General features: G+C 35.2%; 1 protein-coding gene across 5 annotated transcripts in view; it reads right to left on the bottom strand.

Moving 5' to 3' along the window:
• Positions 1–20,072, bottom strand: part of DENND4C (DENN domain containing 4C) — a 115,344-nt gene that overhangs the window by 60,316 nt on the left and 34,956 nt on the right. For 4 of the 5 annotated variants that reach the window (XM_072597047.1, XM_072597044.1, XM_072597045.1 and 1 more), the window contains 3 exons: positions 19,106–19,344; positions 16,670–16,736; positions 1,030–1,088 (listed from right to left, as the gene is read on the bottom strand). In XM_072597047.1, coding sequence (XP_072453148.1) covers positions 1,030–1,088; positions 16,670–16,736; positions 19,106–19,344 — 365 coding nt within the window. Of the gene's footprint in view, positions 1–1,029; positions 1,089–16,669; positions 16,737–19,105; positions 19,345–20,072 lie in introns of those variants that run through there. The other variant, XM_072597048.1, reaches the window with a different exon arrangement.

Genomic DNA, 20,072 nt, shown 5'->3' on the forward strand with positions numbered 1-20,072 from the left:
TCCTGGAAATAAACAATTTAATACAATAGGATCTATCTTGATGCCAATATAACACAATATAAATACATAAAGATAGCATTTAGGTATTTAAGCAAATTTTGTTCTTAATGATCACTGTTTAAAACTGTCTGCATGACAGGCTGAATCAGGTATTTCTAACTAATGTTTGTATTCATCACTCCCATTGTAAAAGGCTGAATTTGTTATTCTCACTTTCTTACGTAATTAGTGATGAAAAATAAATTTGCTTGTGGCACTAAGTGTAAATGACAAAATTAAGAACAAGGCTTAAATCTTTAACTTTTTGTCCTCCAAAAGAAATAAGGGTTGGGGGAAGAAGTCTTCAAAAAAGATTGTTATAATCTTTTCAGAATTTTCAGGTTTTCAGAATTCACTTTACATTAAACGTTTTCTAGGTCATCAACAGGAGTTGCTGTATTTTTTACCTTAATGTCATAAGCCAAGTTGTGCTGAAAACTGGTATAACGATACAAATATATTACAAGCTAAGTTGTAAATCCCCCATCTTGGGTAAACAAGGGTTTACGTCCCATTCTGAGCCCCTAATTAACATGGTTTTTGCTGTGCATGTTTAAGTAAAGATAATTCTGTTCATCAACGTTTGTTCTGAGACAGGAGTCAGTGAGGGAAGGGACAGATTTTAGGAGTGGCTCATAATACATACATGTTTTCATACAACGCATATTCCGACTAAAGCAATCAGAGAGATATCTGTAAGCCACATTAAAATTCAGCCATATTACTTGTCCTAGAACATACATGGGTAAATTTCATGTTAAGAAGCAGATTTATCAGAACAGCCATGGGAAAAAAAATCACTAGCTTTTGTCCTTATGCTCATGATTCAATTCAGATGACATAAACTGAAATGCTGCCCTAGAAAGATTGGTAATTTAATTCATTTTGATGATTTTACAGAGAAGTATTTAATTTACTTAACTTAGTCCTTAAAACATTAAGATTTTGCCTTCTGATTAGTGATACATAATTTTAAATATCATTAATTACCTTAGTGGTAAAGGTGTAAAAACCGGCTGGGACAATATTAATGCATCATGGACTGATAGCTGTGGAAAAGCAAGACAATATCTGAATTGGCAAAGCCAGCCTTACAAACTAAGTATTCACATTTAAGTTAAGCAGTTTGCCGATGTGACGGGCAGGACAGTGGAGTCAGGGCGAGGTGTCTGACAGAGGAAGGCCGGTAAGGCACGCTTACTTAGCTCACTCAAATGACCGACCAATGAGGTTGTTCTGTCCTGAAAGGAGAGTAACAGAAGAGCATGCAGCGGCAAAACAGGGGAAAAGAATGTGAATGGAGAGGTCCTAATAATGAGAAGGTGCTAACCAGGGGAGAAGAGTTCCCAAGTGGTAACAAGAACTACCAACAAAGAAATCAAGGACTGAGGATTCTGTACCTACAAGGTACAAATACAAGACCCGCGTGTCTCTGAACAACAGCCAAAGAATTATCTCTGTTCAAAGTTTAAGCTCCATTTAAGAGAGAAGGGAAAGGAGCTCAAAGAACATTTTTCCACTCTCCAGGTTACTAGGGAGAATGAAACACTTCTTCAAATAACATGGATAAAACTTCAATATGAATACAAGTAAATAAATCTGAAAAAGTCTAGGAGAATCCTGACTTAAGTAAGGAGGTTAAGAGGTTAAAAAAGTAACATGGGAAGTGTTTCCCGATACACCAGGCAGCTAGCGCCACCCCTCCCCATGCATCCTTTGTTTTCTTTCTGTATACACTATGTATCTATTTATATATGTCTGTATACATATTATCTCCCCTTAGAATATTTCTCCTTGAAGGCAAGAATTGTCTATCACTTCTCTCTCCAGCCATTTAGCAGTGTTAGAGTACTTCAAAATAACAAAAAGTATCCAAATAAAGTAAAAGGACAGCAACAAAGAGAAGAGGAGAAAGGAAAGAAACCTTCACAGGAAAACCCTCTAAGGAAATTGAAAGATCTAAAGACACAAGTAGGCCAAAATAGAAATCCAATGTAAGGACAAATACTGTAGGGGAAAATGGAGTAGAACTCTCCAAATCAAGAAAAAACTGCAACAATAACTAAACCTAAAGAAGAGAGAACAAATATACTTGGAAGAAGATCCAGAGTCTTTATAGACTCACAATGAGGTATAAAGGAATACAGAACATCCATAAAATGGGAAAGAAAGTGACTGAAGGAAGAAAATTCCAGACAATGATCATAAGAATAAAGTAGGAAAGGTGGTGGGGGAGTACTCTCTGTGAGGAATGGAGGCAGTCAGGAAGATAGGTAAAAACTGAGAGGTAATTGGGAGTCTACCTGCCAAAACAAACCCAGGAACTATACGAACACCATTTTAAAACATTTTTCACACAAATAAAGTCAGATCTAAATAACTGGAAAAATAACAGTTGTTCATGGGTAGGTTGAACTAATATAATAAAAATGACAATTCTATTTAAATTAATTTGCTTATTCAGTGACATACCAATCAAACTACCAAAATACTGTTTTAAAGAGCTAGAAAAAAAAGTAACAAAATTAATCTGGAAGAACAAGAGGTCCAGAATATCAAGGGAATAAATGAAGAGAAATGCAATGATGAGAAATGCTAAGGAAGGTGGCCTAGCCACACCAGATCTTACATTGTATTATAAAGCAGCAATCAACAAACTACTTGGTACTGACAAAGAAATTGACTGGTACATCAGTGGAATAGATCAGGTCCGTAAGACAAGTAGTCAATGAATACAGTAATCTACCATTTGATAAACCCAAAGACCCCAGTTTCTGGGATAAGAACTCAACTATCTGACAAAAACTACTGGGGAAACTAGTATGGCAGAAATTGGGCATAACACATCTTACACCATACGCTAAAATAAAGTTAAAATGGGTGCATGATTTAGATATAAAGGCTGATATTACTAGAAGCAAATTATAAAGCAAGAAATAATTTACTTGTCAGATTTATAGAGAAGAGAGGAATTTATCAGAGATAGAGAACATTACAAAATGCAAAATGGATAATTTTGATTGCAATAAATTGAAAAGCTTTAGCACAAAGCCAATATAACCAAGATTATGAGGGAAGCAGAAAATTGGGAAAGAATTTTTACAACTAGCGTCTTTGATAAAGGCCTCATTTCTAAAATATATAGAACTGAGTCAAATTTATAAGAATACAAATCATTCCCCAATTGATAGTTTTTAGAGGAAGAAATTGAAGCTATCTATAATCATATAAAAAATGCTCTGTCACTACTGATTAGAGAAATGCAAATCATAACAACTCTTAGGTACCACATCACACCTATGAGATTGGCTAACATGACAAAACAGGAAAATTATAAATGCTAGAAAAGATGTGAGAAAACTGGAGCTTTAACGCATTTGGTGGAGTTTTGAACTGATCCAACCATTTTGGAGAGCAATTTGGAACTATGCCTAAAGGGCTATAAAAATGTACATACCCTTTGACCCAGCAATACAACTTCTAGGGCGGTATTCCAAAGAGATCATACAAATGGGAAAAGGACCCACATGTACAAAAATATTTATAGCAGCTCTTTTTGTGGTGGCCAAGAAATGGAAATCAAGGGAATACCCATCAACTGGGGAATGGCTAAACAAGTTGTGGTATATGAATGTAATGGAATACTACTGTGCTATAAGACTTATTACGAACTAATGCTGAAGAAAGACTTATATGAACTAATGCTGAGTGAAGTGAACAGAACCAGGAGAATATTGTACACAGTAATAGCTATACTGTCCAGTGAATGACTTTGATAAGACTTAGCTCCTCTCCACAAAGCAAGGACCTAAAACAACTCCAAAAGACTCATGATGGAAAATGCCATCTATATCCAGAGAAAGAAATACGGAGTCTGAATGTAGATTGCAGCATACTATTTGTTCTTTTTTTGTTTTGCTTTTTCTTTCTTATGGTTCTTCCCATTCATTCTAATTTTTCTTATACAGCATGATGAATGTAAAAATATGTACAGCCTATATTGGACTACACCCAATTTTGGGGAATGGGAAGGGGAGGGAGGCAGAGAAAATTTAAAACTTATGGGAAGTGAATGGTGAAAACTAAAAATTAATTTATTTTAAAAAACGGAGAGAGGTAAAAAAATAAAAGAATTCAACTGAACAACAAATACTTATTAAGCACCTATTATGAGAAAAGCACAGTATAACGCTAAGGATATACAGATAAAAATCAAAGTCCCTGCCCTCAAGGACATGTACAAACATGTACAAAAAACATAATAAAACAAAAGCTGAAAAATTAAGACAAAAACAAAACAATCCTGGCTATCAAGAATCTTCCAATTTATTGGTGAACACAACACTGATAATATTGTAATACGGAATACAAAAAATATGTGTATATGCAGAATAAAAACAAGAAAGTGGTTCAGGAGGAAGGTCATGAGCAGCTGGGAAACCAGGAAAGGCTTTGTCTAGAAGGTAGCACATAAAAGGATGTTTCTAGAATATGTCCTATCTACAAACAAACAAAAGCAAGACAGCTAGGCCAACAAGCCCAGGAGACAAGTTGAGAATTACTGGTCTCCCCCAAAAAAATATGAAAGGAAAAAACTCACTGAATCCATAAGATGTCAAAGGGGAATAGTCAATTTAACTTGACCCAAAAATTACAGGTCTTCATAACCCAAATGGACAAAGGACAAAATTTTGCAAGCAACCAGCAAGAAGTAATTTTCAAATAAACAAGAACAAATTTGAATAATGCAAGAATACTTTACCAGGATGAAATGAAAGAGGTCAGAATGAAGCAAGCCACCTTCTCAAGTTGAAATGCTGAATTACAATCATCATCAAGACCAACATTGATGGCTAAGGACTTTCCCTTTCCCTAACCCCTCACAGCCCAGTTCCTACTAGCTGTTTCACAACCCCATTGACCCCACCCCCAGCAACCACACCTCTAGAAAAGTAATAGGGAGCCTCATACTAGTCTTTACCTTTGGACTATTTACCTCTTTAACAACAGTCACTAGGCAAGGACCATCTGCCCTGCCAACACTTTCTAAGAAAGGAAAAAAACAAACATTTATTAAGCATTTACTATGATCCAGCCACTGGGTCATCATGAGTCTTGCCATTTGCTCTGATGACTTACCTGACACATCCTTACTAACATCTGGTCTTTACAGCTGCCATGAAATTCAACCCTACTTAATGTGCTATCTCCCTCAACTAGAATGTGAACTCCTTAAAAGCAGGTGTTCATTCCCTTTTCTCCCTTTTCTTCTCAACCCAGGGTTTAGCACATAGTAAACACTTAATAAATGCTTTTACATTACTTTCCATTCCATTTGTTTCTGAGAACTACAGGAAATCCATAATTATGTTCCCTAAGTCTATATACAAATGTATACTAACTAGTCTCAAATGGGCTTTTATTGGAGCATGGCAATTCTACTTCTTAACATTTAAGTTCTCCACAAAAACTTTTCGAAGGCTTCTCTTTTCTTCTATACTGAAAATATCCAATAAGACTCCCAATCTCTCAGCTGACTTCCTCACCTCGGTCACCAGCAAACAATATTATGACTACTTTCTCTCTTCTCATTTCATCCCTGACACCAACCCCCACTATTTCCTTCTTTATCTAGTCTACAATGAAGAGGTAGACCTTCTCATCATGGCCAAGATCAAGCCTTCTATACTCGCATCAGGATCCCACATGCCTCCCATCTTTTCAACCACACTACCTGCCCCTAACCATCTCTACTTGCTCCTATTTCACAGGATTCATATAAATGAAAAATTATAGGCTGGAAATATACTTAGACTTTATATGACTCCTGAGAAGCCTAAGTCAAAACCCTAATTTCACAATGGCAAACCGGTAACACTGGGAAAGACAAGGAAACAACATCTGATTATAGGTAACTAAGATTAATTTAAAAATTTCAGTATTAAATACAGATGCAGTGAATAGAAGAGTAGTCAAAGTCTTAAAGACTGGAACAAAACAAACAAAAAAAAGATCTAAATAGCAAGATGCTAATTGAAGTTGACCTTAGGGGAAGAGCCAAGATGGTGGAGTAGAAGGACAAACTTGCTATAGCTCTCCCCACATAGCCCATAAAATACCTGTAAATAATGACTCTAAACAAATTCTACACAGCAGAAGCCGCAAAATGACAGAATGAAAGAGATTTCCAGCCCAAAACAGCCTGGAAGGTTGATAGGAAAGGTCTATCGAAAAAGGCTCTGAGGGAAGCACAGCCCAGCCTTGGCCACAGTTCACAGACAGGCTTCAGGGCATGGAATCCGTTCCCAGATTACTCAATCCACAAACACCAAAGACAGCTTCAAAGGTCAGTGAGAAAGCTCTTTCACCTGGGTGAGAAGGAAGCAGAATCCTCCCTTAGCCCTGGCCCCAGGGCAGTGGAAGTGACTGCAGCAGACTCTCCTTTTGGAGCCCTCAGCCTAAAGAGCTAGGGGAAACCAAGCAACTAATCTAGATCTCAGCCCTGAGTGGCAGACCTGGGGGTGAGGAGGAACACTAGTCTGGTGGAGCTGGAGGAAGTTATGGAGAGGGAACCCTACTTGCTGATCTGAGCAAAAAAGCTTATGGTTGCTCTCAGACCAGAGCTCAGGTCAGTAGGGAAGCAAACTCCTTTCCCTTGACTGTGCCACCTTGGAGGAAGTGAGAATTTACAGGTCCCTAGATTATACCCTCCACTTGACAAAGGACTCAAAAGTCAAGTAACTGGCTGGGAAAATGTTCAAAAAAGGGGGAAAAATATAAGACTATAGAAGGTTATTTTCCTGGTGAACAGTTATTTTCTTCCATCCTTTCAGATGAGGAAGAACACCATCAGAGGAAGACACAAAAGTCAAGGCTTCTACAACCAAAACCTCAAAAATAAATATGCAATGGTCTCAGGCCATGGAAGAGCTCAAAAAGGATTTTGAAAATCAAGTAAGAGAGGTGGAGGAAAAATTGGGAAGAAAAATGAGAGTGATGCAAGAAAATCATGAAAAGTGAGTCAACAGCTTGCTAAAGGAGACCCCAAAAATGCTGAAGAAAATAACATCCATAAAAATAGACTAACAAAATGGCAAAAGAAGTCCAAAAAGACAGTGAGGAGAAGAATGCTTCAAAAAGCAGAACTAGCCAAATGGAAAAGGAGTGAATTCAAAAGCTCACTCAAGAAAAGAGTTCTTTAAAAATTAGAATGGAACAGAAGGAAGCTAATGACTTTATGAGAAACCAAGAAATTACAAAACAAAACCAAAAGAACGAAAAGGTGGAAAACAATGTGAAATATCTCACTGGAAAAACAACTGACCTGGAAAATAGATCCAGGAGAAACAACTTAAAAATTATGGGACTACCTGAAAGTCATGATCAAAAAAAGAGCCTAGACATCATCTTTCATGAAATTATCAAGGAAAACTGCCCTGAGATTCTAGAACCAGAGGGTAAAATAAATATTGAAAGAATCCACCAATCACCTCCTGAAAGAGATCTGAAAAGAAAAACTCCTAGGAATATTACAACCAAATTCCAGAGTTCCCAGGTCAAGGAGAAAATATTGCAAGCAGCCAGAAAGAAACAATCTGAGTATTGTGGAAATACAGTCAGGATAACACAAGATCTAGCAGCTTCTACATTAAGGGACAGAAGGGCTTGGAATATGATATTCCAGAAGTCAAAGGAGCTAGGGTTAAAACCAAGAATCACCTGCTCAGCAAAACTCAGTATAATACTTCAGGAGAAAAAATGGTAATTCAATGAAATAGGGGACTTTCAAGCATTCTTGATGAAAAGACCAGAGCTGAATAGAAAATCTAACTTTCAAACACAAGAATCAAGAGAAGCATGAGAAGGTAAACAGAAAAGGGAAATCATAAGGGACTTAATTAAAGTTGAACTGTTTACATTCCTAAATGGAAAGATAATATTTGTAACTCTTGAGACTTTTCTCAGTATTTGGGTAGTTGGAGGCATTATATACATATAAACAGAGGGCACAGGGTGAGTTGAATAGGAAGGAATGAGATCTAAAAAAATAAAGTTAAGGGGATGAGAGAGGAATATATTGGGAGGAGAAAGGGAGAAATGGAATGGGGCAAATTATCTCTCATAAAAGAGGCAAGAAAAAGTTTTTGCAATGGAGGGGAAAGGGGGGGAAGTGATGGGGAAAAAGTGAAGCTTAGTCTCATCACAATGAGGGAATAACATGCACATTCAATTTGGTATGAGAAGCTATCTTACTACAGGAAAGTAGGGGAGAAGGGGATAAGTGGGATGGGAGGATGATAGAAGGGAGGGCAAATGGGAGATGGAAGTAATTAGAAGTAAACACCTTAGGGGAGGAACAAGGTCAAAAGACAGAATAGAATAAATGGGGGGTAGGATAGGATGGAGGGAAATGTAAGTTAATCTTTAACAACATGACTATTATGGAAGTCTTTTGCATAACTACACATGTATAGTCTATATTGAATTGCTTGCCTTCTCTGTGGGGATGTGGAGAGGAAGGAAGGGAGAGAAGTTGGAACTTAAAAGTTTTATGAATGAATATTGAGAACTGTTTTTGTATGCAACTGGGAAATAAGAAATACAGGTAATGGGGTATAGAAATCTATCTTACAAGAAAAGAGAGAAGATGGAGATAAGGGAAAGGAGGGCAGATTGGGGGAAGGGGTAATCAGAATGCATGGTGTCTTGGAGTGGGAGGAGGGGAGAGATGGGGAGAAAATTTGGAACTCAAAATCTTGTGAAAATGAATGTTGAAAACTAAAAATAAACTAATAGATTTTTAAAAAAAGAAAAAAAAAGTTGACCTTAATAGAACACTCAGTTTGACAAATCCTTCGAAGATGAAGAAGATAGAAATTATATAGACTTTAAGTGAATAGACAGAAGCCATCTTAAGTATGGAAATCAGAAAATATTCTTGTGCAAGAGTCCATGGAATTTGTAAAAAAAAATGGATCATATATTAAGGAACAAAGAATTCAAATAAATTACAGTAAGGCAGAAATCATTAAATGCTGACGTTACTCATTATAATGCAGCAAAAAAATAATAAAAACAAACAACAATAATATATCTATTAACAGAAGAACTACAAAGATATTAAACCTGCTGTCCTAAGGAGTGAAGGTAAAAGAACAAATGACAGTAACAAACAAGTATGCTGAAGAGAATTACAATGAAACAATATACCAGACTGTGAAGGTAGCCAGTATAGTTCTTAGGTGAAAAAATGTATTATATTCATATTACATATACATACACGCACAAAAACACCTCATATGTACACCACATACCTTAAGAAAGAAAATGTTTAAAAGGAGACTGCAGAAAAATCTGGAAAGACTCATGAATTGAGTGATAAAGAATAAGAGTAACAACAACCTTTTAAAGACAAACAACTCTAAAAGACTTAAATTTAGATAAGTACAAGTGATGACAGACTCAAGATGCAGAATTTAACATACGTTTTTGGAATGCAAAAATTTCTTTTGTTTGACTAGGCATATTTGGTATAAGAGCTTTCTTTTTTTGTTTCGCAATGAGAGGAGAAAAAACAGCTTGTCAATTTTTTAAAAGTAATTAAAATTTAAAAACAGAAAATCAATGAAAATGTCATAACAAGCACAAAGAAGATTATGCAAATTCAAGGAAACATAAGCTGAAATGGAAAGTTCTCAATAAAATAAATTTTCAAAAAGACAAAATAAAAAACATTTAGCAAAATTGATTTTTAATAGAAAATTTATTAATAACTAAACAAAAAGAAATCCACAACAAATGTAGAAAGCAATAAAGAAAATTATCAAAAATTAATAATAAATTATATGGCCACAAAATTAGAAACCTAAATATGTACATTTCAAAAAATTTATGCAGTTTCACCACAAATTCAACAAATTAGGAAAGAGAGTAAAAAGAACTGCAAAAACTCAGTACTGAAGGGGCTACAGATAAATAAGCATTCTAATTCAGCACTGGTGGAGCTATGATTTGGTATAACCATTTAGATCTACAACTAGAATAACAGTAAAAGCATAAGTATATCCTTTTAATAAGTTTATCCTTTAAATAAAGTACTGAATATTGAATAAAGTATTTAAATAAAGTTTCATGAGCATATCCTTTGAATAAAGTATTGTTCAAATGAAAGAATTAGTAAAGGAGAGGTTAGGGAGAGGGACAGAATATCACTGTACATTAAGAAGTTATACTCAAAGATAATAGTCAACATTGGAGGAGTTGTGGAATGATGAATACACACTAATATATTGTTGGTGGATCTATGAAATGGTGCAAGCATTTTGGAAAGCAATTTGAAATTATGCTAGTAGCATTACTAAAATGTCCACAATGTTTGAACCAGAGATTCCACTACTGAGCTTATACCTCTAAAGAAACCACTAAAAAAGTCTTCATACAAGAAAATATTTATAGTAGCACTTCTTGTGGTAGCAAGAAATGGAACCAAAGGAGATGCCCAGCAACTGGGGAACAGCTAAACAACCTGTGGTACATGAATGTTAACAGTATTCTATGCTATAAAAAATGAGAAATCTATTAAGTGTGGAAAGGTTTGCAGACTTATACTGAAAAATGCAGAGTAAAAACAGAGTCACGAAAACAGAATAACTATAGTAATGTAAATTAAAAAAAACGACACAACAAAAGAATCAAAAGTAAAGGGAATAAAATTATAAAGATCAAGCAATCCTTAATAAAGATATATAAGAGGACACTCCTAACCCATTAGTTTGTGGATATGGGATTATTCACAGATACTATACATTGCATATAGTCTCAGAATTTTTCAGTGTTATCAGTCAGTTGTGTTAATGCTTTTTGTGCTCTTTAAAATATACTATTTGTTATGCAGGGGAGAGAATATTTGGAATAACTGTAATGATGTAAGAAATGGAAGACATAAATAAAAATTTATTTTAAAAAAGAAGGTAAAGTAAAAGCAGGGATCTGCTAGAGCTCTTCCCCCAAAACCAGTCAAATACCTGTAAAAAAATGATTCTAAACAAATTCTGGAGCTGCAGAATCCATTTGTGAAGCAAATCTCCAGGCCAAGACAACCTGGAAAGGTCGATGGGGAAGCATATATCATGCTGCCAAGCTGGGAGCAGAGCGCAGTCCAGCGTGAGCCATGATGGCCCAAACAGGACCAGAGCAGGCCTCAGGGGACTGAATCTCTTGCACCCATGAGGTTTCCAGACTTCAAGACCCAAAAACACTGAGGACAAATTGGAAGGACAGCATAGAAAACCTGTTGGACCTATGTGACTGTACAGTGGTCTAGCCCCAGGGTGGTGGAGGTTGGAGGAGTCCTCAGCATCAGTAGCAGCAGGGGCAGTGCCAGTTTCTGGAGCTCTAGACCCACAGAATGCAAGGGAAAGGGGGATGGAGAGAAATCCAGATGGGGATGACAGTATACCCCTTACCTCCACTGGAAGCAGAGAAGAGCTCAAAAGTCAAGTAAAGGGCTGGGGAAATGAGCAAAAACCGGAAAAAGAATCAGATATAGAAGCTTACTTTGGTGATGAGGAAGATCAAAATATACAAACAGAAGAAGACAACAAAGTCAAAGTTACTCCCTCCAAAGCCTCCAAGAAAAATATGAATTAGTCTCAGGCCATGGAAGACCTAAAAAAGATTTTGAAAATCAAGTAAGAGAAGTAGCGGAAAAATTGGGGGGAAAAATGGGAGTGATTAAAGAAAATCATGAAAACCAAGTCAACTGCTTGCTTGCTAAAGGGGACCCAAAAAAATGCTGAAGAAAATAACACCTTAAAAAAATAGACAAACCCAAAAGGGCAAAAGAGATCCAAAAAGTCAATGAGGAGAATGCCTTAAAAAGCAGAACTGGCCAGATGGAAAAGGAGGTTCAAAAGTTCACTGAAGAAAGAAATCCTTAAAGATTAGAATGGAGCAGATGGAAGCTAATGACTTTATGAAAAATCAAGAAGTTAAAAAAAAAAAAAAAGAAAAAAAGAAAAAATAACACACAATGTGAAATATCTCACTGGAAAAACAACTGACTAGAAAATAAATTCAGGAGAAACAATTTAAAACTTGTGGGACTACCTGAAAGCCATGATCAACAACAACAACAACAAAATAGCCTAGACATCATCTTTCAAGAAATTATCAAGGAAAACTGCCCTGAGATTCTGGAACGAAAGGGTAAAACAGATATTGAAAGAATCTACCAATCACCTCCTGAAAGAGATCCCAAAAGGAAAACTTCTAGGGATATTGTAGCCAAATTCCAGCCCAGGTCAAGGAGAAAATATTGTAAGCAGTCAGAAAGAAGCAATTCAAGTATTATGGAAACACAAGATCTAGCAGCTTCCACACTAAGGCAATGAAGGGTTTGGAATATGATATTCCAGAGGTCAAAGGAACTAGGATTAAAACCATGAATCACCTACCCAGCAAAACTCTGTGTGTATGTGTATGTATGTATGTGTGTGTGTGTGTGTGTGTGTGTGTGTGTGTGTGTGTGTGTTCACCCTTCATTGCCAAAGAAGACCATGCCATCAGAGAAATTACATGACTTGCACTTGACTTTGTTCTGAGTAAGGGAGGGCTGTGTAGGTCACCAGCCTCACTTCTCCTCCAGAGCCATCTGAATCCAGTGACCAAATATTCATCAGGATGACTGGAGATGACCCAGGAAGAGGCAATTGGGGTTAAGTGACTTGCCCAAGGTCACACAGCTAGTGAGTGTCAAGTGTCTGAGGTGAGATTTGAACTCAGGTCCTCCTGACTCCTGCACTGGTGCTCTATCCACTGCACCACCTAGTTGCCCCATAACCCAACAAAACTGATACTTCAGGGGAAGAATTAATCATTCAATGAAACAGAGGACTTTCAAGCATTCTTCATGAAAAAACCAGAGCTGAATAGAAAATTTGACTTTCAAACACAAGAATCAAAAGAAGCATGGCAAGGTAAACAGGAAAGAGAAACCATAAGGGACTTACTAAAGTTGAACTGTCTACATTCCTAAATGTAAAGATAATATTTGTAACTCTTGAGACTTTTCTCAGTATTAGGGTAGTTGAAGGGATTATATACATATAGACAGAGGGCACAGGGTGAGTTGAATAGGAAAGGATGATATCTCAAAAAACAAAATTAAGGGGTGGGAGAAAGATGGAAATAGAATGGAGTAAATTATCTCTCACATAAAAGAAGCAAGAAAAAGCTTTTTCAATGGAGGGGAAGAGGGGGGAAGTGAGAGGGAAAGAGTGAACCTTATTCTCATTACATTTGGCATAAAGAGGGAATAACATGCACATTCAATTTGGTATGAAAATCTAATTTACCCTACAGGAAAGTAAGGGGGAAGGGGATAAGTAAGGGGGATGACAGAAGGGAGGGCAAATGGGAGGAGGGGGTAATTAGAAGTAACCACTTTTGAAGAGGGACAGGGTCAAAAGAGAGAATAGAATAAATAGGTCACAGGATAGGATGAAGGGAACTATAGTTAGTCTTTCATAATATGACTGTTACAGAAGTGTTCTGCATGACTACACATGTATAACCTATATAGAATTGCTTGTCTTCTCAGTGGGGATGGGTGGGGAGGAAGGAAGGGAGAGAAGTTGGAACTCAAAATTTCAAAAACGAATGTTAAAAACTGTTTTTACATGCAACTGAGAAATAAAATATACAGGCAATAGGGAATAGAAATCCATATTGTCCTAGAAAATAGAGGGGATGGGGATAAAAGAAGAGAGGGCAGAATGGGGGAAGGGGAAATCAGAATGCATGCTGTCTTGGGGTGGGGAGAGATGGGGAGAAAATTTGGAACTCAGCCTTGTGAAAGTGAATATTAAAAACTAAAAGTTAATAATTTAAAAACATATTTTTAAAAAATAAGATATATTTATATGGCAAAATCCAAGAACCTAAAGAGGAAAGCATGGTGGAAAAGTATTTCAATAGAATCAAAGGAAGCACAAACAAAAGAGATATTTTGCATCATAGCACAGTAGAGACCACGTAAAAAGAAAGAGCAAACATGCTAAGAAGTTGAAAAAACATCACAAGAATGAGAGAGGGGCAACAGGGAATGAAGAATGTAAAGTATCTGGACATCTGTTGGAAGTTCTGTCTCTATTTAAAACACAGCAGCCAATGACTGCTTGACTAGCCTTTATGATTCTCTCATCTTTCAATCCGTGGAGAAAGCAATGAGGGGAATGTCTGTTCTAGAGCTAATTCTCAGCGAGTAAGCACTATTCTATCACAGAATTTATAAAAGAGAAAAGGAAAGTTAAATATAATCTGATATAGAACCTAGATTTGGGGAGAGCAGACTTCAAAGGGTTCAAAGAAAGGACAGGTAATACCTCAAAGCACTAAAGATAAGTCATTTAATTTTTGGTTTTGTTTTATACATCACAATTAAACCTTATCTTGTAACAAATAAAAACAGAAATTTCTGAAAGACTTGGGAGCAGCTAGATGGTGCAATGAATAGAGTACTAGTCCTGGAATCAGGAGGACTTGAGTTCAAATGTGACCACAAACACTAGATGTATGACCCCGGGCAAGTCACAACTGTCTCAAAAAAAAAAAAAAAAGACATGAAACCTAGTTAACAGAGAATGAACAGAAAAATATGGCATAGTAATTAATATAAGAACAGTGTTTGGGGTGCTAAAAATCAGAATGAAACAAGGATAATGAAATGAATACTACACACCTCGTAAGAGAGACAGGTGACTGACTAAATAAGCAGAATGGGACACTTTTGGACTTGGCCAACTTGTTTTTGCCCTATCTGACTAGACTCATTTGTTTTAAGGGTTTTATTTTGTCCCCCTTTCCCACGTTCTCCCCACTTCAATCCCACAGAGTTGGAAGAAAGAAAAATAAATGCTTAATAACTGAAAGAAAAAAATCTAATTACCAAAAAATTTAAATGCAGAACATTTAGCAATGTACGAAAAAATTCCTATCTTCATATGCTACTCTAACAGACAAAATAGAAAGGTGTGGGTTAGATGATATTGTAATTAAGTAGCTTTGGAGCTAAAGAATGAACATTCAATTTCAAAATAATTTCTACTGTATAGTGCTCCAGGGATCTCTGATAGGCACAGTGATGTTTAATATTTTCATCAATGACTTAGATTAAATATTTATTGAATCCACAAATGACACAAAATCAGGCAGGACAGTTTACGTAATGGATAGCAGAGTCAGAATCTCAAAAGATTAGAATACTAAGCCAATTCCTTAAAAATATGACACAACAATGAAAATGTGACAGCCAAAAACTAATCTAATGTTAGGCTACATTAAGAGAGGAATAATACCCAGGACTTAAAGAAACGTTAGGCTTAACTGTGGTCAGACCATTCTGAAGTACTGAGTTTAGTTCTGGGCACCATGTTTTATTAAAAGTACATTGATTATGCATGTTCAGAGGAGCATGACCAAGACAGTGCAAGGTGTTAAAACCTCAGGCCATATGAAGATCAGTTGGAGATATCCACCCTGGCTAAAAGAAGAGTATAGGGCTGTCACATGAAGAGAATTAGATTTATTCTGCTTGGCCCCCAAATGGCAATACCAGAAGAAAAAGATGAAGATGCAGCAAGATAAATTTAGGCCTTTTAGGCAGAAAATCATCCTAACAATTAGAGCTAGGCAAAAGTGGAATAGAATGACTGTGGGTACCCCCAAATCTGGAGATCTTTAAGTGAAGACTGGATAACCAACTGTAGGTCACCCAGGTAGAAGGCATTCTTGTTTAGATACCATCTGGAAGAAACTTCCTTGGACGTTCCTTCTAGCTCAGATTCTGTCACCATAATTCTGTTTTATGGAAACAGTTTTAACATCAAATTTACACAGTCATGTAACATCTTAAATTTAATCAGTAAGATTAAGTACAAAATATGCTTTCAATAAATCCTTGAAGAGCTACAGGATTACTGATAGACTAATTCTCACTATCATACCTTACACTATGTTTACAAGGGAACTCAAGTTATGGTTTTGCTTTTTAATAGCTTCTCTCTATATTAAAACAACAAAAGAGAATGAGACTAGATTTGCTTCATAAAGGAATTTATTTTTAAAATATAGCCTAGATATTCCAAATGTAATATTCTATAGAAGCTCTAATATTAAAGAACCTAAATATGCAAAATAACACAATAATGATACCTATGTTAGAAGAAATAGGAAATCTTTCTGTTTAGCTACATTTAAGTCAGAATATAAGTGAAATGAGGTCTTGTATATATGTATACACAGACACAGACAGACAGACAGACAGACAGACACACACAGAACAGAGCCAATTGTGTTTTTTAAGACTTTCCATGAATTTACTTTACTTTCTGATTCTGGATAGTACATAATCCTAATTTACAATTACAAAGTACAGGATAAATATGTAAAAGAAAAATGAGTAAGGAGATGATACAGAGAAAGCATTACGGTGCTTTGGATGTAAAACTAAACATCATTTCTTCAGTAAACTCTTGAATTTCCCAAAGAAATAACAAAGAAAGTTAACAACATAAATCTCATATTTCACACCAGCATCCCCCACCTCTGCAATACACCCTGTTTATATTACCTGAACAAGAATTCTCGGTCTCTGTGGTGATGGGAAAGGGATATTTTGCATGAAATGTGAGATGTGCCTGAAAAGAAATTTAAAACATAAGACTTCCCCTTCATATTTAGTTAATTTAACAAGTTCCATTTAATCCCAGTAAATGTTAGCATTGACTTATATTTCTAAATTTCATAGCTTCAGGTGAGCACAGGGTTAATACTTGCTTCCTTCAACAAATAATCACGAACAATCATGTAGTAAAATATACTTAAAGATAATCATGCAAAAATTGAAGATTTCATTATGGAAAGATTGCCTACCATCCCACCTAGCAACTCTTTCCCCTTCAAATTTCAAAAGGTTCTTAACATAAATAAATGAATTTGAACCCATTGAAATAGATGAAACACTTGTAAACAGCATTACTGTTAAAAGAAGATTTTGTAAAAGTCAATGAAAAATTATGGAACCAAACAACTGGGACATTTTTTGGAACCTCCAGTTATTTTACGCTTTTAGTCTAGCAATCTATTCAATCTCTCCATAAAAAGAGGGATGGCCTGAATACAATGCTTTCAACAGCTAGGTTCATGGCTTCTATGGTGTTAACCACAGGGGATGATACTTTAGAGCACCTAATTCAGTGTGAGTTAGTGATAAGCTACCTTGGAGTCAGAAGACCTGAATTCTAGTACTGGTTTTACTATTATAATCTTACACAAGCCACTTAACTTCTGTCTCAATTCCTCTACTTATAAAAAGGGAATACTAACTTTTAAAAAAATAAAACATTTTATTTCTCACATTATAGCTATGAAATTATTATAGGAAAAAAGCAACTACAAAAATCCACTAAATCAAATTTATCACTACCATCACTATTAATGATCAAGTTTTACTCTCTATATTGCTTCTGTTACTGCAAAACATGGGTTAATTATTTACTTGGGAACTCTCTGAATGTTAATTACCAAGTTTTATTGCAAGATTTTATTATTGCTGTAGCACTTTTTTCCATTTGAACATTATCAGGAGACTAAATATATATTTTTTTCTTTAAAACAGAACATACAGGCTATTTTGGTCCCATGAAATACATACTAAAATTCTTGGCGAAGAGACTAAGGTAGTGATTCTGCCAAGCAACCCACATGTGTGAAAATTTACTCCCAAAGAGTGTCAGAAAAAGTAAACTTTGTAGCAAAGGAAACAATAGTATAAATATTCACTTATTATATTAAACATATCAGAATTTTATAAGAAAATGAGGACATAAAAGTAGGAAACATACTTTTATGTCCTCATTTTCTTATAAAATTCTGATTATCTAAAAAGGGACTAATCTTTTAAGTAATGATTTCATTGTAAATTAAGAAATCATTAAATTAGCACCATGTCAATGTGCTACTAAAGCTGCTATCATGTACCTGTATCAGTTTCAGGGTGGCAGAGCTGACTAAAGCATAATTGCAAGTATTATTTTATTCTGTACACTACTATATTTTTATCTGATTTTGGAAGAGAAAATAAGATTCAAAGATTATGGAGAACACAAATATAAAATGGTTTTATGATAATTACAGCCTGAAGAAAGCCAAAAATATTTTTAGGGTCTGTGACAAGATACATAAATTACATATATAGTGTAAAACAAGATACAAAGTGCTAAGGAGCAAAAAGGGATTTTTAAAAAGGAAATTATACCTTTATATTTACTGTGATTGAAAACTTCTAAATTAAAGGAGCTTTGCTTATGAATCATAGGTGAAATCTGTGGATTAGCCAATGCTATAAACTTAACCAAAGTTGTTCAAATTTTAACTTGCTTTCCCTACCTCCCCATCATTAATACTGTCTATAAAATTTCAGTACCAGAATTGTGTGCCTATACATTACAAGGCACAATGAGACATTGTATTTTTCTGTATGATTCTGTTACTACTCTGAATTTTCTTCTGAGTAGTTGAAATTTTCCCACTCATTAATCATCTCTTCAGATATCTGAAGACACACTAATGGAAAATATACATTCCAGAAGATATATTCTGAAGAACATATAAAAATACAGGTACATACATTCATAGCATGGCATGGGTCTTTCTTTCTAGATCTCTTTTTCTCAGGCTTTACTATTTTTATTTTTTCATCAAGATCTCTATGCTATTTTTTTTTTGGTGGGGGCGATTAGACAGAGAGAAATGACCACTAGCATCCCTTTCAGTACCAAGCTCATGGTGCTGATGAAAGTTGCTTAGTTGCTGTAATGAAAATTAACAAAGAAATATAAATTTATACAGACACATATATCTATAGATACATATATATATACACACACATATATATCTAAGTTCCTATGTTTTCAATATCAGTTTTCAATATCCTTCAATATCCTTCAATTCAATATCAATATTCAATATCAATATCCTCACCAAAGACACTTGAAGACATACATACTTTTCAATGGGAAGAGGATGAGGTCCAGAAACTGAAAGTTTGTAGATAAACATAAGAAATTTTCTAAAAGCTTCAAAGAAAGGCCAGCGTGACAGTAGACAAATGCACTTGTTTGAATTGATGGATTTGGGGACCACTCTTCTTTCCACAGGTGTCAAAAGGCCCAGCTGCATAAGCTGCTTTTCTGTTAGCAGTTCTCGAGAATATGGCTCATAAAATTGGATAGCAGCACCATAGACCTAAAAGAAAACAGAATATTCATCCTACTAAGCACGCAATTAATTCTGAGGTTATTAACATAAGCTAATGTATTTTCTTAAATGAAGTTAATTTTAAATAAATGGCTTTAATCCCATCTTGGATATTCTTTATATACTCTTCTGTATTTATATATACTTTATGTAGACATAATCTATATACTTTTTGCATATACTCTATAATATATAACATTATATAGTATACTCTATATACTTTATATACTCTTCTGTATTTATATAATACCATACTTGTAATTAATTTTTTAAAAAATACAAATAAAAGTAAACAAGCTGGAAAGAACAAAAATTAATACAGTACAAATATATTTTCACAAGACATATCCACCTAATATCTAAAGGAATATGATTTTCCTACTGACTTCACTAAAAATAATCAGTCTGAGTTGTAGCGCAAAGAAAATTTTGAATTCAGTAGGCTAAAAAACTAACTAAAGAACACTAACTCTTAAAAATCATATTTTAAAGGAAAATCTTTGGAAAAACTATTTGATTTTTATGGAACTGTGACAAATAGATGAATTTAAATATATTAAGTGCTTGTTATGTGCCAAGCACTATGCTAAGTGTCAATCATACAAAAACAATACTATTAAAGTCTCCACTTTCAAAAAGCTCACATTTCTAGTTGAGGGAGACAATAAACATGAGTGTTCAACTTCAGTGTGGATAGAAAAGTCTAGCAAATCTTA

The sequence above is a fragment of the Notamacropus eugenii genome, chromosome 3 (genome assembly GCF_028372415.1).
Source record: "Notamacropus eugenii isolate mMacEug1 chromosome 3, mMacEug1.pri_v2, whole genome shotgun sequence".
Classification (NCBI taxonomy): Eukaryota; Metazoa; Chordata; class Mammalia; order Diprotodontia; family Macropodidae; genus Notamacropus; species Notamacropus eugenii.